This window comes from Hyperoodon ampullatus (assembly GCF_949752795.1).
Source record: "Hyperoodon ampullatus genome assembly, chromosome: 19".
In the NCBI taxonomy this organism is placed as follows: domain Eukaryota; kingdom Metazoa; phylum Chordata; class Mammalia; order Artiodactyla; family Ziphiidae; genus Hyperoodon; species Hyperoodon ampullatus.
Genome location: NC_136932.1, coordinates 30,411,767 through 30,432,675, shown reverse-complemented (window position 1 = coordinate 30,432,675; position 20,909 = coordinate 30,411,767). Strand labels below are relative to the sequence as shown.

General features: G+C 58.2%; 1 protein-coding gene across 1 annotated transcript; it reads right to left on the bottom strand.

Annotated features, from left to right (window-relative positions):
* Nucleotides 1-5,669: 5,669 nt before the first annotated feature.
* Nucleotides 5,670-13,298, bottom strand: NATD1 (N-acetyltransferase domain containing 1; the record flags this gene model as incomplete). Its single annotated transcript, XM_079724660.1, has 3 exons — nucleotides 5,670-5,813; nucleotides 7,163-7,281; nucleotides 13,193-13,298. The coding sequence occupies 3 exons, from the start codon at nucleotides 13,296-13,298 to the stop codon at nucleotides 5,697-5,699; spliced, it is 342 nt and encodes a 113-aa protein (XP_079580786.1). The 3' UTR covers nucleotides 5,670-5,696.
* Between the last annotated feature and the right edge of the window lie 7,611 nt (nucleotides 13,299-20,909).

Genomic DNA, 20,909 nt, shown 5'->3' with positions numbered 1-20,909 from the left:
CCCCGGGTCTGGCCGAACCGGGCGAACCAGGCGAACCAGGACCCGAGGGCTGTCGGGTGTAGATGCGGCTCCCATTGTTGAGGATTCCTCACGATTTCCTTCCGGTTCACAGTCTACAATAGTCTTAATAGTCTGTCACGGGCCCTCAGTACCTACAAGATGCAACTCAGGCTCCTAAGTGCAACCCAGAAGCCCCTCCGTAATGTGGAGGTTGCTCCCCTCTCCAGCTTCAGCTGCCTCCCTTCCCTGCCCAGAGCCAGGTTAGCAGTTTCGGAGGTCCCCAGACGGTCCATGCTGTGCCTAAAATGCCTTTCTCTCCCTGCCAACCATCCTTCAGCAGTACCTGCTCCTCCTGCTGGGTCACAGTCCCACCTCCAGGTAACAGCGTGCGGCACTGCTGGAGACCTCTGAACGATGACCATCTCGCCTTGTGATCAGTCTGTTTTCTCTGGACCAGTTTGCTGATTCAGAGGGTTTCTAGGGACTCTAGAACAGCTGGGTTTGAAGCATGGATCTGGATCTGGAGTTGCTTTTTGGGGCGGGGGGGGCTGCTTTTATAACCTCTCTTTCTCAGCCTCCCAGTTTGTAACCTGGGTGTGATACTAGCACCTCTCCTCAGAGGACCAGTATGAGTGTTACATAAGATGACACCTGTAGAACTGAGAACACCACACAAGGTAACAATCAACTGACATTTAAGTCAGGCCAAGCCCTGTTCTAATTAAGTGATTAACTCTTAAGTCTTCACAACAGCCCTGTGAAAGTGACACTGTTTTTATCCACATTCTCATCTTGCAAATGAGGAGGACCTACCTGAGTGACTCGCTAAAGTCATGCGCCAGGATTTGAGCCCAAGCTGTCTGGTTGCCGAGATTTCGCTATGCTATGGTGTCTCTCAGGAACAGTCAGGCCAGGATCTAGTGCACAGAGGAAAGTGCTCAAGCAACTGTGGGCCTGGGACCATCTCCCCATCTCCCTGCTCTTGCACTTAACTTCTAACAGGCCATCTGCCTCAGTCTGCTGACTTGAGTGGAGACACCCAGAATGTCACCTGTTCATCACCGCTAGTGCACAGACACCTTCTGGAAGATTCATGGGCAGGTTGATTCCCTCAGCGTGTAGTAACTGAGCTCCCACAGAGGGCACAGCCTGAATGGTGGGAGGTGAAATTCCGGTGGGCCCCCAGAGAGCCCTGATTGCTGACAGAGAAGCAGCCAGCAGGAAAGGTGGGTCCTAGCTGGTGCTCAGAAATCTCTGCCACTTCCCTTACTACTCTTTTCATTCATTCTTATAGCAAATAATTGTCGTGTGCACAGTCAGTACCAGGTACTCTCAGGCACCAGAGTCACAGCATTTAGTAAGACAAACACTTCCTGGTCTCATGGAGTTTCCAGTCCAGTGGAATAAACAACCAAGTAATTAAGAGTTTTCAGTGAATGATAAATACTAACAAGAAACTAAGCAGGATGATGTAATAGGTGACTTGGAGATTACAGCTGGCTAGAGGGCTTTTCAAGAGGTGGCATCTGCATGGGGCCTGGATGAAGAGTGTGCAAGGAAGAGCTGGGGACAGCATTGTGACCCAGTAACGGGACCAGGGTGACAGAGGAGAGGTACTGGGTTTGCCTTTGGTTAGTCGTTTCCTTTCTCTGAATGTCACTTTTCTCAACTGTAAAATGGGGGTAGTTTTATCTATATTAGTCAGTGTCTAACTAGGAAAAGAAATCCACCCGAGGTATTTCAAACAAGGGATTTAATACAGGGCATTGTTTGTGGAGGTGTTGGGCAGGCTGGCTGAATCACTATCTTGAACACCTGAAACTTATTTAATATTGTACATCAACTATATCTCAATTAAAAAAAACCTGCTTTCTTTTACCCGAAGGCTGCCTGCTGTGCCTGCAGCTCTGTCCTGCCATCTAACTCCAGGCTTTGAACCTCCCAGGACCACCTTGCCAGCCAGGCTGCCTTGAGGGGACCCTGCCCCATGCTGTGAGCAAAGAGCCCTCCCCCAATCCAGATCCCACTGTGGGTGTGTTTTCCTCTCTCCCCATCCAGGCCTCAGAACACAGGCTCCTTGTTTGTATGGCTGGAACTCACCCCCAGCCTGCCCTGCAGCAGTGCTGGGAACACGAGGGGCCCCTGGGCCCCGTCATGCCCGTTCCACAGCTGGATGTGGTCAGCTTTGGGGATGGGGACTCTGCAGGCTGGAGGGGACATGGGCCCCTGAGTTGCTGCTCAGAGGAAAGCCTGGTCACACCCACGTGGTCAGGAAAGAGCCACAGAAAGTGTGCAGACTCCTCCTGAGAGGTGGCCACTGGGAAGCAGGATGAGGAGGGCTGGGTGGGCATGGGTCACTCAGCACCCATGACTCCTGCCCCGGCTGCCGGCTCCTGCCCTCCCTCCTCCCGGTGGGACCTTTACTGGGTCTGTCCTGTCCCTGCCCCGCCGTTTCATTCTGGTTCAGGGTAGACGGTAACTTGGGTTTTACTGCTAGACCCCAGGTGGCTGCAGGGCGGTTGCTGGGGGTGTCCCTGGATATTGCCCTGTAAAGTCTCCGCCACGGAATGTGGACGTGGAGGGGCAGGAACTGGGCGTGGGTCATGGTCCCCTCGCCTTCCTGCAGCCTTGTCACCCCCCCGCCCCCAGCCTCTGGTTCCCAATACCTGGTGTCTCACGGAGCTGCTGTGGGAGCCGAGCTGGCCACGATGGAGGGCTGGTGACCTGGTGACCGCAGAGCCCCTTTCTCTCCGTCGGGGCAGCGACGTGTCCCCTCCCCCCTCCCCCCCCCTGCCAGGTGGACCTAGAGGAACACGCCCCATCCAGGAGTCCTCAGGCTCCAGACACCATGCCGGAGGCTCTCCATCGTCTGTGTTCTGAGTGACGCTTGCCCCTGGCCTGTGGCCCCCTGGGCCAGGAGCTCCAAGGGTAGGCTTCCTGGGGAGAGAGGGACAGGGCTAAGAGCAGCAGATGTGACCTGACGGCCTCTTCCTAGTCACCCCGTCCAGCTGCTCCCAGCGAGGGGAGCCAGTGCCGGGGGTATGACTGTGGCCTCAGAGGGGCCCGTACCTGGGAGGAGGCACGGGCCGTGCCGGCAAAGCCCCCAGATCCTGACACCACCTGCGCCTCTCAGAGCCTTGCTTCCCCTGCCGCCAGTTAGGATGCGGGAACGCAGAGCACCTGCCAGGTCTGCCCTCTCACTCCTCCCTCACACCTGAGGGCCCCTCCCAACCTGGGTGGAGCCCGACTGTCACGGGGTGGAGCAGAGGCAGGGGCCGGGGGCGGGGGAGTGCCCCTGCCCTTCCAGAAGCAGTCCTGGAGCTGCACTGGGTCACACCTTTTATTGAAATGTACGTCATGCAATCCGTCTGGAGACCAGCCCTGGCCCAGACGCCACCTGCAGCAGGTCCTGAGTGGGAAAGGCACGTGAGTGGCCACCTGTCTCGACTGGGCGAGAAAGAGAGACCCACAAAGTTAGCTGTGGCAGGAGGGCACGGGGCCTCGGGGACGATCTGCTTGGGGGGCCTGGGTGGGTCTCTGACTGTCCCCCTGCCCTGCCAGTGGCACACAAACTGGCCCACGTGACCTGCCTCCTGAGCAAGAGTTCCCCGGGTGTCCCGGGATGGGTGGGGCTGGGGGCCAAGGCTGGGACGCCAGTCAGTCAGGGTAGCACTGGGGTGGGGTGGGGTGGCCAGCCACAGCGGGATGGGGTTAGGCGTGCTGGCAGAGGGGGGCTGGGGCTCCGGGGCAGGGGTCTGCAGTGGACCCAGCCCGACCCGGGAGAGTTGGCCGCTGCTGCCGCCGAGGGCTCTAGGGGGAGCAGCAGCGGCACTTTAAGGCAGCCCTAGGCAAGGAAGCCCGGGTCGCACCTACAGAAACTGGGGACAAGCTGTCCCTGGGTCCAGTGCTGCAGGGGCCCTGGAGGCCCCGCACATCCCCTGGTTCAAGTACTAAGTGTTTTGTCTGCGTGCTGGCTGGGCACCCAGAGTCACCTGCTGTTAGAACACAGGTGCAGGCTGGGATGGGGGTTGGCGGGCCCTGGTGCCACTCAGCCCTGGGGTCCCCTGCGCCACTGCTGCAGGACACCCTCCCACAGACAGCGCCTCCTGGAACTGGGCCCCTTGCCCCAAAGGCTGCAGAGGGATCAGCACCAGCTCGCTGAGCTACTGGAGAGTTCTCATGATGGAGTCTGTGCTTGAACTTGGGAGGGTTGTGTGGACGGGGAGGGGGTGGTGCTGGAGAGGGAAACGGCTCAGAGCCTGGGCTGCCCGTCAGTCCACTCTCAGGCCTACAACCCACTCTTTCCTTATGCTGCACCAGGAAGGGGACACCCCCGGGCTCGGAGGGGGCCCAGCAGCCGAGCCCACCTCCTGCCAGCAGAGTAGAGGCCCAGGGGCCTCCCTGACTCCCCCAAAATCCCTTTGCAAACAGAGCTGGGAGTGCGGTGGGTGCCCTTGGCCCTCTCAGGAATTCCTGGAGGCCAGAGGGGGGCTGGGGGTTGGGACCTGGGAAGGGTGGGGGATGCTGAGGACGGGGACTCTGGGGCTGCCAGGGCTTCAGGCACGCAGACAGAGAGGTTCCCACCACCAGGTGAGAAGGCATTTGTGCACAGGTGTTTGGGGGCCCCAGGCCACTGCAGTGGAGGAGAGGGGCTTGGTGCAAGACTGGGAGCGGATGAGTGGGAAGAGGACACAGGCCAATGCCTGCCGAGGTCAGGCAGGGAGGCGTCAATGGGGCAAGCAGCCCACCCTAGCCAGAGGGCTGAAGGGGCCACGTCACTCACGCCTCAGCCCCAGAGGGACCGGACTCCTGGGCTCCCCTCCAGCCCCACAGAAGAGCAGGTGTGGATTCAGCCCTCGTGGGGAACACGGCAGAGGAGGCTGGTACCCTGAGCCCTAACCAGCCCCCAAGAGGAAGCCCCCAGAAAGGCTGGCCCCACAGGACAAAGGGTGCTGGGGTGCTTGCTCCTCAGGCTGTTCCCAGGAAGGCTGGTCCGGGAGGGGCCCCAGAACTCCTGACGGGCCACGAGCTCGCAGGAAGGCAGAGACGCTCTGATGTCTGGCGGCTGCACAGGAAATCCCTCTGCAGAGCTGCTTCTTCCTCTTGGGTGGTGCGGATGGTTTGTGGAGGACGGCTTTCTCCATCCCACCCCAGCTCGGAAGGGCCCTCTCTGAGAAAGCTCAGCCACAGCGAGAGGCCGGCACCCCCAAGATACTCGGGCTGGAGGGGGGAGGGCAGCCTCGGGGGACCTGCCTCTTGCAGAGCTGAAGGGCGTGGCAAGGAATAAGGAGACGTGTGCGTGCACGCTTGGCCCGATGCTCCCAGCAGCTGGCACACAAGGTTCCTCGTGGCTCCTCATCTGCGGAGAGGACCCGGCCTGGGCATGTTGGCAGGGCCCCAGATCAGCCCCCCTGCCCATCACGGAGCGGGGAGCATCAGGTGGGACCCAGAAAGACCAGAGGGACGCCCCTGTCCACGTTCCGGTCCTGACTGCGGGCCCTCACGGTGTCTGCAGAGCAGGAACAGCCGGGCCCCGTTCGCCACGGCAGCTGGGCCACGGCCACAGACGAGCGTCCTTACAAAAATAACTCTGAGTCTGTCCCCGTGGAGACCAGGGTTCCTGAGAGCACGCAGAGGCCGGGGCGAGGCCCGGAGGGAGGGTCTGGTGGGCGGGCTCGGGCCCCGCGGGGCCGGGGCTACGGCTGCAGGCGCTCCAGGTACTGCGGCAGGGGGTTTTCCTTGACGAACTTCTGGATGTACCAGCACGTGACATGGGCCCTCAGGTCCTCCTCCACTACGAAGTCCAGAGCGGCCTGGCAGCCGGGCAGAGAGAAGAGCGGTCAGGGCCCCCAGCGGCACCTCGGCTCAGAGGCCCAGCCCCTCAGGCCCCGGGCTTTCCCTGGGGTCTCCGATGGAGCCAGGGTGCTGCCACCACCCCCGTTACAGTCGGGAAGCCGGGGCAGGAAGCTCTGGTGAATTGCCGGAGGAACAAGGCAGGGAAGAGAGAGGCCAGGGTCGGATCTGCCCTGGGAGAACCCCGCCCGCCCGTCTCCACAGCGAGCCGGGGTGCCCACCAAACTCCTCTTCTCCGCTAATTCTTCACTGGACACTCCTCCAGGAGCCTCCCCTATGGGCTGGGTCAGGGCACCCGGGGCTCCCTCCGCCCCTGGCAGAGGTCACTCAGTTTTCACAGGGATCCCAAGAGCAGCAGCCGGGGGTGGGGGTGTCAGCGTGCAGTTGTCGTCCTGGTGGGTCTGGTGCACCTCCCTGCCCCAGTGCCCTGTACACACTGGTGCACAATAAACGTTTGCTGAAACAGTACAGCACAGTCTGGGTGTAGCTGGAGGGTCTGATGACAAAGGCCGAGGGCCAACTAGGCGCCTGGGCTCCTGGTCGGCCGTCTGACCGTCCAGCCCCCCCCCCCCAGCGGCCCACACCTGACCCTGGGTTTCAACCCGAGAGCCTCTAGTGACAGGATTCCAGGCTCTTCTCCCATTTTGCAGATAAGCGCCCTCACCCCTGGCAGATCCCTTCTCCTGTTACCCAGGTAGCAACTCTGGGTTCCTCGCTTGTAACGGGGTGGGCCCACAGACCAGCTCGAGCTGCTACTGAAAGACACCTGTCCCCCGCCGGGGGGGGGAGGGGGCCGGGGGAGGGGGCGGAGGGAGCAGCGGGGCAGCAGGGGGAGGGGCTGGGCCCCAGCAGCCGTCGGGGGAACGCAAGGCCGAGCTCTGCTCCAGGTCAAAGCCCCTTGAAGCCCAAGCTGCTCTCCTAGCGGCTGGGGATGCAGGGACAAGAGCCAAGTCACTCCAATGTCTGTCCACCTGTTCAGCAAGGGTTCACGGAGCACCTACTACGTGCCAGACATGGGGTCCCGGCAGTGAGCACACACCAGGCAGGTGTGTGCGTGTGGTGGTGGGGGCCCGGAGGCCCGGCCCCGAGAGGAGGGGAAGAGGATGAGGCGGCAGCAGCCGCAGGAGGAGGGCGGGGCCTGGCCCGGAGAGGGAGGGAAGGGGGCGAGGCGGCCGCAGCCGCGGGAGGAGGGCGGGGCCCGGCCCCGAGAGGAGGGGAAGGGGGCGAGGCGGCCGCAGCCGCGGGAGGGCGGGGCCCGGCCCCCGGGGCGTGGTCTCCTGTGAGTGGGGGGCAGCCCCCACGCCCCTACCTTGGCCAGGTGCTTGGCGATGCCACGCCCGCGGTAGGCGTCGGGGACCTCCGTGTGCTGCAGGTCCACAATCCGCTTGCCCACGTACTCGTAGAGCAGGACAGCCCGGTCGTGACACCCTGTGGGGAGGGTGGTTGGAGGGTGAGGCCCGAGCCGGCACGGAGGCCTGGACCTTGGAGGTGCAGGCGTTTGGAACCCGGCTGGGGAGCTGGTTCTGGAAGAGCCTCTCTGCGTCTCAGTTCCGCGTCCATAAAGTATGGATGTAACAGAACATTCCTCATTAGGGTGCCAGCATCCCAGGGCCCCCGGCGCCCCCAAAGCCCAGCTCTCTGCATCCCCACCGGAGCACCTGCCCGAGGGTCTCGGAGCCCCAGGCCCAGCGCTGGATGAAGAGCAGAGCTCAGCAAGTCGCCAACTAAACCAGAGCCTGAAAAGACAAGAGAGCAGGACCACCCACCGGACCCTGGGGAAGGGCAGAAGGAGGGGCACACAGGAAAGCCACGCCAGGCACAGGAGGCAGAGCAACCTGGCCTTCATGCCCTCTCAGGCCTGGCACTCTGGTCTACCCTGTTTTCCTGCTGGAAAAACATTTAACTGGAGTTCCTCCAACCCAAGTCTTCAGTTCCTCATCCGCCTGTCTGTCTGTCCATCCAACCACACACCCACCCACCCATCCGGCCCCCATTTGCCTGCCCATCTACCTGCCCAGGCATCCCATCCACCCATCTGTCCACCTGTTCCCCTTGACAAAAGTTCACTAAGGCCCAGACACTGTTTCAGGAGCTGAGGACAACTCCGTGGGTTACTATTTCAGGAAGTTTCAAGTGTATGAAGGAAAAAATAATCTGGGCCAGGGGAGACGGGCATTTAGCCAGGGTAGTCAGGGGAGACCTCCCAGGAGGAAACCTCTGAGCTGAGGGGTAACTGGGGAGCAGCAGACGTCTGAGGGAAGAGCAGGGGAGGGGGTGGGCAGAGGGCACAGCCAGCGTAAAGGCCCCGAGGCAGAATGTTTATACGCAGGGCAGCAGGCCACTTCGGGGCTTCATAGGCACTGCGCAGACCTCCGCTTCTGCACCGTGGCCCCCCTGCAGAGAGGGGGCGGGGTATGGAGCCCTTGTCAGCCTGCTCCCGGTCCCGCTCACTTGCTCACCCATCGCCTCCGTCAGCATTCCTGAGTGACCACTTGGGCCACAGATGGACCAGATCCCAGGATGGCCTGGGGGATTCTCTGCCCCTCCACCCCGCCAGCTCCTGGTGGTCCCAGGGGCTCGGTCACCACCACATCCCCGGTGCCCGGGCCGTGGCAGATGCCCAAGAAATACCTGCCCCACAAACTCCTGCTGTTCTCTGTGCCAGATGCACAGCAGGAGCTGGAGGCCGGTTCGTGGCTCCTGTACGCCCAGTGCCTCCCCGGAGCCCGACCCCACGCCCTTGGGGACACCAGGACAGGACAGCTGCAGCTCACATTGGTGGGGCGCACTCAGCCCCTGCACACACCAATCCTCACGAGAACCTTACAAAATGGGCAGGGTTCTCACAGCCCCGTCGACAAACAGGGAAACCGAGGCTCTGGAGCAGCTCGGCATGTGTGGAGCTGTCTGGGGCCCCGGGTCTTGCGGCTGAGAGGAGCAGAAGGGTATCGGGCCGCGGGGCAGACGTGGCTGCGTGTGAGGGAAAGGGCGCGACGCTGACCCCTCTCCCCGCCCCACACCTCCCTGGGCTGCGGAGGAGCCAGACGCCAGCGGACAGCCCTGGAACACCTGGGCCTCAGTGACCGCAGAGGCCGCCCAGTCCCCACTGCCCCACGCTGCCTGGAGACGGCCACCCCCCGAGGCCCTTCTCATACGTCTCTCAGCCTCTGCTCTGACCTCTGGCAGGCCCGTGGGCACAGCTTTCAAAACATGCCCGGAATCTAGCCACTTCATACCTCCGCCGGCCCCTGCGCCCCCCGTGGAAGCTGAGTCACATCCTGTCCGTCCTCTGCTCAGGGGCCTCCTCGTGGCCCCTCACGTCCACCCAGCCTCGGTCGGGTGCTCCCTCTGCCTGGCGCCTCCCGCCGGAGACCCCCCTGACCTGCCCCCCTGGGCACCACGGCCACCCCATCCCCGGCATCTGGGTCCGTGGATCCCACAGCCTCTGCTCATGGCAGCCTGGCTGGACCCCAGGCCCTTCTCCGGGCTGGGCCAGTACTTGCCATCTGGGGGCCATGGAGCCAGCCAGGGCCCCGGCTTCCAGTCCCAGCTCTGCCAGGAGACCTCAGACCTCACCAGGTCTGGGACAACCGCTACCTCCCTCCTGGGCCTGAGAGTCACGTCGAGATCATGGGCTGTGACTGGTTTTGAGAAAAGTTAAAGCAACCTGGCAAACGAGGAGACCTTCCCTCGGTCTCCGCCCTGCCTGCACCAGTTCCGAGAGCAGGCCCAGCAGATCAAAACGCCTGTTATACAGACGATGAGGCTGAGGCAGAGGCAAAGCCAGAACCCAGGCCCTCTGCGCCCTCTGGGAGGTAGCTGGCCAAGGACAAGTGGGCGAGGGAGCCCAGGGCGGGCAGCAGCGCCTGGCTTCTCTGGGCATCTCCACCTGCAGGGGCCACGTGCTGGTGGCTCAGAGCTGGGAAGCGTGAGAGGGCAGACCCTGAGGGCCGCCCAGGAAGCCCACCCACAGGCCCAGCTGGTCCCATCCCCACCCCCCAGGCACCCTGCCCAGGGACCCGCTCTAGCATGCATCCCAGGACGAGAAGGGCATGAGGGTGCCCTGGGGGCACAACGTGGCTCGAGCTGGGGCCTCCTGCCCGGGAACTGGGATCTGAATGTAGGAGGCCTCTGCTGCGCTTTCAGCCCTGCTGCCCCCAGGGCCTCAGTCTTCCCATCTGCAAAGTGGGGGCTGGGGAGGATGTGGAAGGCGCTGGGTTCCAGGACCCCCAAATGACGCTTCTTGGAGCAAATGGGACACTCGGCGCTGGCTGAGAGGGGAAAGCAAAGGCCAAGGGTGGGGCCGCCCAGGGGTGGGAGCTCAGTTCTGGCTTTGAGGTTTCCCCACTGATGAAATGGTGATACAAGCTAGCTTTCCAGACCCTGGATCTGGGGACCAGACAAGCCTGGGCACCTGCGTTCTCTCACAGCCCACATCAGCAAGACCCATCCACGCTTCTTTCAGCAACCATCCAGGAGCTGGGATCTCTCCCCTCCTCTCACACCGCCTGCTCCAGAGCAGTAGCCATCCTTGTTCCTGTCTTGCCCCAGAGCAGCCAGAGGGAGCCCAGGACATCCCACCCGCCCTCTGCTCAGGACCCTCCCAGGCACCCACCTCACCCGGAGTCAAGTCCTCACAATGCCTTCCACGGTCCCGCACCACCTGCCCCCAAGACCTCTTGACTTCCTCTGCTATGCAGCCTCTCCGTCCTCCCGTCCCTGCCGCTCCCGATACACACCAGGCATCCTAGGGCCTTTGCACTTGCCTCCCCTTCCACATGGATTGCCGTTCCCACTGTAGCTCGCTTCCTTGCCTCCTTCCCAGGGCGGCCCTCCCAGACACCTGACTCTAAACAACAGCCCTTGAGACCTCCCTGGTGGTCCAATGGTTAAGACTCTGCGCTTCCAATGCAGGGGCCACGGGTTGGATCCCTAGTCAGGGAACTAAGATCCCACATGACGCGCAGCGCAGCCGAAACAAACAAACAAACAAAGAGCCCTTTCCTGACACCCAACCTTATTTCTCACCAGTCTTGCTCTCTAGGATGCTCTACACCTTATCGTCCACTGCCCCCCAGACGGTCGGTCCCAGGAGCCCCCAGCACCTACAACAACGTTTCGCAACACATAGTAGGTGTTCAATAAACACTTGTGGAATGAATCCTAGTTCTTCTACCTCCAAGGTGCAAGCCCCTGGGCAGGTCAGTCACTTTCCCTGCCTCAGCTTCCTCCTCTGTAAAATGGGCAGAGCAGTTCAGACAACACCGCCACCCCCCACCAACAAGGCTGAGGATAAAACGACTCCGCCTGCGTGGGGCCTCCTGAGGACTGCATGCACACAGCTGCTCAAACCTCTTCCCTTCCCAGACCTGGAGCCTGCTGGGGGATGGCCGGTACACACCTGCACCTGGAGCCCCAGGGCCGCTCTGCCTCTCGGCCTCAGTGTCCACATCTCTCACTGGGCGCAGTGAGCTGGCCTCCGGGGCCTGCCTGCAGGTCAGGAGACACCACGGCAGGCCGTTCCCCTCCCCAGCTGGGGTGGGGTGGGGGCTTGGGCACAGATGACTCCCCGCCCCCTATATACACCCAGACTAGGTCCGGCCTGGCTGCACAGCCCCCACCTCGCGGGCTGGTGAGGAGCTACTCCTGGGCTTGGCTGGACATCCCGGTCCACTCTACAGTTAGCCATCTGAGCAGTAGGCAACAGAGGGGCAAGTTTAGAAAGATGGCTGGTCACGTCCAGCTCTGACCTCAGCCAAGTCTAGAGGGGTGTCCTTTGGCTGTACTCACTAGGGAAAGAAAGAAGGAAAACCCCAAACATTCCCTTTTTCTTCTTTCTCTGAGTGTCTAGGGCCTCCTGAGCCCCCCCAAAGGAATCTAAGCCCTCTCTGGAGCCTCAGAAAGAGGATTTGAAAAGCCATGGGGCCTCGTCCAACGAGAGCAGCGGGGCCCGGAGAGTCACGGCCGGCCAGCCAGCCGGGCCACTGCAGGCAGCATGGCGGTGGAAGTACATGCCTCCAGGTGGAAAGACGCGTGTTTGAGTTCCGGCCTGCGCTCCTCCCCTGCGCCGGCCTCGGCTTACTCCCCTGAGCTGCGGTGGTGATGCCCAGGTCACAAGGATGTTGTGACAGGGATGTGCTCAATGCACAGCACAGCCCAAAGGGGGGTTCTGAGGAGGGTCCGCGCCCCAGGCCCCAGCCCCTCCCGGCTGTCCAAGTGCAGGTGGGAGGAGTGGGCCCAGGTAGGACCCCATCCGGGCTCTGCACATCCCCCCCACCTCAGGAAGCCTGCCCCTTCCCTCCTCAGAAATGGGCACAGCGGCCCATAAGGGCCCTTCCAGCTTGGACACTGCCACAGGGGGCCCAGCTGGGAGGGAAGAAAAAGTTATTAAGGCAGAAGTGGTGGGACACAGGGATGAAAGTTCACTCCTCCATTTCATAATTCCACTTTCCACCCCCAGACCTCTTAGGCGGAGGGAGTGCGGGCTAGTAAGTGGTGGAAGCTTTCTTTAAAGGAAATGAGGACTTGACTTTGCTTCTGGTTTAAAAGTAATGCCCAGGGACTTTCCTGGCGGTCCAGTGGTTAAGACTCTGCACTTCCAGTGCTTCCACTTCAGGGGGCACGCGTTCCATCCCTGGTGGGGGAACTAAGATCCCGCACGCTGCGCCTCTGGGCCAAAATAATAATAATAATAATAATAATAATAATAATAATAATAATAATAATAATAATACTCAGTCAATGTTCACTAACATTTACTACCTGCCGCAGGCGCTGTTCTGAACCTTACTCTTACTGGGGCATCTGGTCCTTACCACCAGCCAGGAGTTATGCGCTGGTGTACCCAATTGTAGAGACGGAGAAACTGGCGCGCACAGAGATGAGGCAACTTAGCCAAAGTCCCAGAGCCTCTGGGGTCTGATGGCGACACCATCCCTCTACACCCCCCGCCCCTCCCAGGCAGAAGTCCCTCTGTCTGTTAGCCCCGGGTCGGCCCAGAGGATTCTTCCAATCCCCTTGGTGCAGAAAAGCTAAGGTTCCCAGGGGCAGCCAGAAGCCATTGAACACCGAGGAAAGGGGAGGTGGTGGCTCACCACTATCCCCAGGACCTCGGCAGCAGCCCGGAAAACAGCCAGGCCAAGCAGGTGCGGGTTCCCCGGGGCCGAGGCGGGATCGGAGCTGCCTGGCGCCTGCCTCCGCCTCCCCGGGGCCCTCTCCACCCCGGGCGCCCGGCGCGGGCTCGACTCTCCCGGCAGCCCGCCTCCACCCGGCCCGCGAGCGCGCCCCCAGCCCCGCGGCGCGCAGACAAAAGGCGGGGGCGGGCCGGGCCCCGTGTTACCGTTGAGCCGGACGGTGAACTGGCGGCGCCTACGGTCGTGCTCCACGCGGATGGGGCAGCCCTGCTCCGGCGCTCCCGGCGCCACGGCGGCCGGCGAGTGCGCCATGGGCGCTGGGACCCGGGCTGCGGGCGCGCGGCGGGCTCCGCGAGAGGCACGCGGACCCGTTCCGTGGGCCGACCGCAGGCGGCGGCGCAGAAACTGACACTCGGCGGCGGCAGCAACAAAAAGGGGGGGCAGGAAATCAGCTGTGCGGTCACGTGCAGCGCGCGGCCAGTGAGCGCGCGGCCGCTCTGTTTTGGTGCATTCCGTTTGGCTCTTAAAGGCGCCGCGCCGCTCACAGTTTCGCGCCTGGGCCCTTGGGCCTCTGGCCTCAGCTGGCAGGAGACTCTGGGGCCCCCACGGACCCCTTCTCAAAGACACGTGACGGGGCTTCCCTGGCGGCGCAGTGGTTGAGAGTCCGCCTGCCGATGGAGGGGACACGGGTTCGTGCCCCGGTCCGGGAAAATTCCACATGCGGAGCGTCTGGGCCCGTGAGCCATGGCCGCTGAGCCTGCGCGTCCGGAGCCTGTGCTCCGCAACGGGAGAGGCCACAACAGTGAGAGGCCCGCGTACCGCAAAAAAAAAAAAAAAAAAAAAAAAAGACACGTGACGACCTGTAGGTCAATTCTCACCGTCCCCTCGCAGCCACCACTTTTTTTTTTTTTTTAAATTTATTTAGTTTTGGCCGCTTTGGGTCTTCGTTGCTGCTCGCGGGCTTTCTATAGTTGTGGCGAGCGGGGGCTACTTTTGGGGTGCGCGGTTTCTCATTGCGGTGGCTTCTCTTGCTGCGGAGCATGGGCTCTAGGCACGCGGGCTTCAGTAGTTGCGGCGCACAGTCTCAGTAGTTGTAGTGCACGGGCTTAGTTGCTCCGCGGCAAGTGGGATCTTCCCGGACCAGGGCTTGAACCCGTGTCCCCTGCATTAGGCAGGCAGATTCTTAACCACTGTGCCAGCAGGGAAGTTCCTCGCACCCACCACTTATTAAGCGCTTGCTGTGTGCCTGCGCTCAGCAAAGCCCCAGCGAAGCTTGGGAAGTAGGTGCGCTTAACCCCTTGTCACCGGGAGGACAGGGGCCCGGGGAGACCTGCGAGGTCACCTTGCTTGCTTTGGATCCGGTGAAATGCCACCTCTACCCCAGAGGCAGCAGCGCGGGAAGCGCCTTGGAGATGCCTGGAGCCACTCAAGTGGGGGCGGGGGGGGAGGACTGAGTCCCAAGAGGTCCAGGGACTTGCTTGAGGACACACAGGACTGGGGGTGTGAGGACCAGACTACTTTTTTGAAAGGGGACTGGACAATCCCTCCCCCCCACCCCCCAGCTTTGCTCAGATCAGAAGCAGCCCACCGAGTCAGGTGACTGCAGGTTTTACTCGTTCGGTAATGAAGGTGTAAGCATGACGTCTCTCCCACCTGACCACTGCCCAGTACCAGATACCCGACCCTTGTATTTCCCCCTTCCAGCCAGTGCCCCACCACTTGACTAATTTGCTTTTCCTAGAACTTCATGTAAACAGCATCATATAGTATGCACTTTCAGGGTCTAGTTTCTTTTTTTCAACATTTTATGTGTGAGGTTAATCCTGGTGGTTGTATCTTTTTCATCACCGAATGGTATTCCATCGTATACATATTCCACAATTTATCCGCCTGCTGTTGATGGGCCTTTGGGTTGTTTTTGGATTTTGACTGTTATGAATAAATGTACTGTGGACATTCTTGAGCATGGTGCTCCTTGCAGGTGGCTGTGTCTTATAGTCAGTGTACCTTGAGTTTTATGAGGACTTGCCAGGCCTTTTTCCAAAGTGGTTGTACCATTTTTACACTCCTGCCAACAATTTTGAGAGTTACGTTTGGTGCTGTCAGTCCCTTTAGTTCTAGCCGTCTGATGAGTGTGAAGTCGTCGCTCACTGGCTTAAGTTTGCATTCACCTGATGACCCATGACGTTGAACCTTTTTCATCCACTCCTTGACCGTTTGGATATCTACTTTTGTGAAGTGCCTGTTTAAGTTTGTTTAGGTTTTTTTTTTTTGGAGTTCTTTTTATTGTCTGGTTATTAGTCCTTTGTCAGATATATTTATTGAGAATATCCTATCCTAGCAGATTAAAAAAAAAAGTGTGTGTTGTGTCACAGAGTTTGGAAACAAAACAAGGCTGAGGAGTGAGTCATCACATACAAGGAGATAGAAAAGGATCCTGGGGTCAGAGGGGGTCTTGACTTGAGCTGAGTCAGGGCTGGCTGCAATCCTGAGCAAGACGTAACCTTGTGTGTGTCTCAGGTGATTTCTTTGTCTCCAAAGAACTTGAGCGGTGTGGGGAAGCCAGAACAAGTTTCTGGAAATTCCATCAACTGGCTATGCTGTTTCCCATGCTGGGCCTTTGCATGCGCTGCTGTCCAAGCTCACCTCCCTTGGAAGGCCCTCATCGAAGCTCCTCAGCCCTCCTGGGTCCAGGGGAGATTCCTGGCAGGGCCGAGGGCACACCAGGTCCACCATAAGAGCCCAGGATCCTCCCTGTTTTTGATTCCCTTCTTTCTGTCCTAGTTTTAAATGTCTATTATCTTGTTGGGGTCTTTAAACCTTGCGGAAATCCTTTGTGGAACAGGCAGTGGATCAATCAAAGAGTAAAGCAAGCAATCAGGCTTTACAGAGTTGAAAAGACTTGCCTCTATCTTTCAACACCAAAGCATGCTGGTCACGGAGGAGCCTTGGGGAGGGGCTCCTGAATGAACCTGTGACCCCCCCAAAGTTAGAAAGCAAAGCTGGGTCCCAGCAGTCCTGGGGAGATGGGCCCTGGGTCATGAAAGCCCCAATGGCCAAGGCTTGGTGGGGCCACACGGAGACCGGGTCCCATGTATTGTATATAGGGTATCATTTATTCGGTCAGCCATTAATTCATTTAGCAAATATTTATTGAGCACCTACTATGTGCCAGTCACTATTCTAGGGGCATCCAGTGAACAGACCAAACTCCTTGCCCTTCAGGAGCTGACATTCTAGGGGAGGGAGAGGCACCAAGAAGGGAATAAATCCGTGGTCCGTCTCACTGAGTCAAGGGCCCAGGGAGACTCAGTGCCGGGGAGGGGAGGAGGTGCCTTTGGAGAGGTTTCAGAGGGGGTATCGAGGACAGACCTCTACAACCGGGCTTTTTTAATGAAAGACTTGAAGGAGGTGAGGGAGCCTGGTCCAGGCAGAGAGAACAGCCAGTGCAAAGACCCTGGGGTGGATTTAAAGAGCTGAGGCCACGTGGCGTCTTCAGCTTTTATTCTGAGCCAGGAGGGGCCGTGGGAGGGTTCTGAGCGGACCAGGGATCTTAGGTTTTTTGTTTGTTTGTTTTTTAATATTGGAAAATTTCAAACACATATGTAAGTAGAGAGAATTATAAAATGAAGCCCAGCGTACCCATCGTGGCTGTGGTGTTTGTTTCTGTGTTTTTTTCTTTTATTAAAAAACATTTTAGGTAGTGTTTACATATAGCAAAAATTACCCCTTTTTATAGTTTTGACAAATGTGTACCCCATGCAGCTGCCATCACAACCCAGTTGTAAAGCACTTTTATGACCCCTGACCCTGTGCTGCTCACCAGCCCCACATCCTCTCCCGGGAGCTCACCGTCCCGCCCAGTGCCCCCCTCCCTGCCTCCACCCTGGGACAGAGCCTCTCCTGTCCTTCCTGCCTGAGTGGATGCACGAGGGGCCTGACTTACAGTCTTCCAAATAATCAGGAAAATATCCAGGAGGCCGAGCCCCTCCGAGGTCCATGGCTGGGGTGGTGTGTCCTCCTGGGTGGCTTCTCCTCCTGCGACGTCATTCCTTCCTTCCTTGTATGGAGCAAGTGCCCTGGTTCTAGAGTCTGGGAACTCGGCAAATAAGGCCCCAAAACTGTTCATGTGAGCTCTTTACATACAGGTAGAGTGTTTCCTCCAGCACAAGTGGACTCATATTCACTGTTTTGTAGTCTTTTTTCCCATTTAACAGTATACTGTGAGCAAGTTCCTTTGTTAATATATAGGAAACCACAGAATCATTCTTCAAGAATATTCTTATATTTAATTTTTGATTATGTAATATATTCATGTTTCCAAAACTAAAACAAAATATACACAAGCCCCAGGGGACACTCCACCTCCCTCTCCCATCTTCCCCATCCTCCCCCGCCTCACAGAGGGAAGCATTCTCACTTGCTATGAATTTTTCCAGTTTTCCACACATAAACCCAAGTAAATACAAATGTATATTCTTTCTTCCCATTTGAACCCCAAAGTTAGCATATAAACCCAAAGTGAGGCCTGTCACTGAACCATAGGTCCTGCAGCCCGGTCGGTGCCAGCACGTGCCAAGGACCCGCCCTCCGCCCAGTGTGTGGTCATCCGCTGAGTGGACACCATGACGTCAGTAGCAGAGGGCAAGGCCCTGGCAGCACCCCCCGCCCCACGGCCCTTTACTGTCAGGCACTTGAGTCATTTCTAAATACAGCCTCTGTCGCAACTGCGACTCTTCCATCTTAAGGAGACAATGATCCTCTGAGCGGCCCCTGTCACTGGGCCGTTGGGTCAGGCGCCAGGCTGTCACTGCACTGAGTGTGTGCTGGGTGCTTCCCGGGCAAAGTCTCATTTTCTCTCTCACCCCCATGAGGAGCCAGGATCCATCGAGCTGAGAGCACTGGGCTCCTAAGCCCTCTGGGGGGAGGTGGTGGAGCCAGGACTCAGAGCCGGGAAGGCTGAGGCCAGGGCTGACATTCCAGGTGGAGGACGAGACGGGCCTCCGGGCAGGCCTGACCAAGGAGGCTCCCGAGATGGCCCGAGGCCCTGAGGCTCCTGGGGTAGATCGGGGTCAACAGTGCAATGGGGGTGGGCCCAGGCCTGCTATGGTGCAGGGACTGGGAAGGCAGGCGGGTGCTAGGCAAAAGGGGTCAGTGCGGAGTGTGGCAAAGTGGGGCTTCCTGCCCTGCCTCCCCCACTGGGGCTGACAGCTCACGTGGGAAACCTGGCCGGGTCTTCTGACGTTTCAGTAAGAGCTGGAAAGAAAAAATGAAGTGAGGCCTCCTAATACTTAAATGATGGCAACTGATTAACTGCACAATTACACGTGGCTGCTGCTTACTCTTAAATGGTTAGCAGAGAGAGACAGAGGATCTGGCAGATTATGTCCGTCTACAGGATCTGGCAGATAACGTCCGTCTACATGTTCATTGCAGGATTCTGGCCATTCTTCTGGAGATGTAAATTTTTTTTTTTTTTCGGTACGCGGGTCTCTCACCGTTGTGGCCTCTCCCACTGCGGAGCACAGGCTCTGGACACGCAGGCTCAGCGGCCATGGCTCATGGGCCCAGCTGCTCCGCGGCATGTGGGATCCTCCCGGACCGGGGCACGAACCCGTGTCCCCTGCATCAGCAGGCAGACTCTCAACCACTGCGCCACCAGGGAAGCCCTGGAGAAGTAAAATTTTTTTAAATTAAAAATGTGGGGACTTGCCTGGCGTTCCAGTGGCTAGGACTCCATGCTTCCACTGCAGGGGGCACGGGTTCGATCCCTGGTTGGGGAACTAAGATCCCACATGCCTCTCAGTGCGGCCAAAAAAAAAATTGTGGGAAAAAAGAGATAAAACCAAGTAGAATATGTGAATCTTGTCAGATCCTGGTTTGAAAAAAAAATCAGCCATAACAAACATGCGGGGTTAATGGGGTACTTGAATGTGGCCTGTGTATTAGGTGTCTGTGGCATGATGGCTTTTTTCTCAGGTGGGATAATCGTGTTGTGGTTACGAGGAAAATGTATTTGTTCTCCAGGGACACATGCTGAAGGGTTCAGAGAAAAAGCTTATGCCAGCGAGAGAGCCCAGGGGCTCCGCGTGAACATGGCTGGCCCAGGCTGCTACCTCCCGTGTGCTTTAAGCTTTGCATAATACAAATTTGAGGGGAAAGGGGGGAAAAGACAGGCATGGAGGTAAAGCAGAATGTGTGTGGGTGCTAACTGTGGCCCCCAGTTTCCCACCTGTCATTTAGCCAGTTTGCTCCCACGAGCCGGGGAAACTGAGGCCCAGGGAGGAGGGAGTGTCCCCTCTGGCCGCTGACCTACCTTCCTGATTGGTTTCCCCACCCAGCGCGAGAGCAGGTGTCGGCCACGTGGGGACGGGGCCCAGGCAGCGCTTTTTAGGCCTTCGTCTCTCTCCCCCCACTTCATGGAGGTGGAAACTGAGGCCCAGAGAGCAATGAATGGACTGGGCTGTTCATCAAAGGCCTCAGGCCTCCTGTTTTCCCTCTGTCCCCAGAGCAAGGACACTAGCTTTGGAGTCGGCAGGTCCGGCTCTGTCACCGGCTTTGCTGTGTGACCTGGGGGACTCACCTGACCTCTCTGAGCCACAGCTTCGGATGAGAAGGCTCCTGCCTGCTGCCCTGTGCACATTGGTGCTGTCACATGTCCCTCTGCCCTGCGTCCTTGAAATCTCAGCATCTCCAGCAGCCTTCCCACAGGCTGCCCTGGGCCTAAGCGCTTCCCTCCACAGCCTTGGCTCCCCCAGCTCTGGCTCCACCTGAGTGAGGCTTTCCCACCAACCTCACTGCCAACCTGTCCACATCCCCTCAGGTCAGCATTTGCCACAGGCCTCAGAGCCATCACGTCACCTTCTGAGCCTCGGTTTCCTCATCTGTAACACAGCAGGGACTGCCCCAACAGGAAGGGAAGACAGGCTTCCCTCCACCCCCAACGCCAGCTTTAATAAGGTATAATTTGCATACAATAAAATTCAGCATTTAAGTGTGTTTGACAGTTTTTGGCAAATGTATAGTTACGCAATGACCACCACAAGCATCATTTCCTTTATCACAAGTTCCCTTGAGCTCCTTTGCGGTTAACCCACCGCCCCCGCCCTGGCAGCCACGGCTCTGTCTTGTGTCTAGTTTTGCCTTTTCCACAATGGCATTCAAACGGAATCGTGCCGAGTGTCACCTTTTAGGTCTGGCATCTTGGACTCAACGCCCTTGGGACGCACCATGTTGTTCCCATATCTGGAGTTCGTTTCTTTGTATCTGAGGAGTCGCCCATTGACGGATTGACCACATTCGTCTGTCCATTCGCAAGTTATGTGGGCATTTGGGGTCTTTCCAGGATTTAGTTATAATGAATAAAGCTGCTATTAATACTTACATACAAGTTTTGTGTGTGTGTCAGTGTAGGTTTTCATTTCTCTTAGGAATAGAACGGCTGGGTCGTAGGTAGGTATAGATTTGATTTTACAGGAGATTGCCAAGATGTTTGTAGCAGATGTAAGCTTTTATATATAGGATGGATAAACAACAAGGTCCTACCATATAGCACAGAGAACTATATTCAACATCCTATGAAAAACCATAATGGCAAAGAGTATGAAAAAATATATGTAAATGTGTAAGTGAATCACTTTGCTGTACAGCACTAATTAACACAACAATGTAAATCAACTATACTTCAATTTTTAAAAATCTGTGTATAAAAAAAAAATCTTAGCTGTCCTAACAGGTGTGCAATGGACTCTTTCCGTGGTCTCAGTTTGCAACCCTGGTGACTGGTGGTGAAAGCATCTTTTCATCGGCTTGTTTGCTGTCTGGATAGCTTCCTTGGTGAGGTGTCTGTTCAGGGCTTTTGCACATTTTTTATTGGGTTGTTTGTTTTCCTATGATTGACTTGTAAGAATTCTTTGTATATTC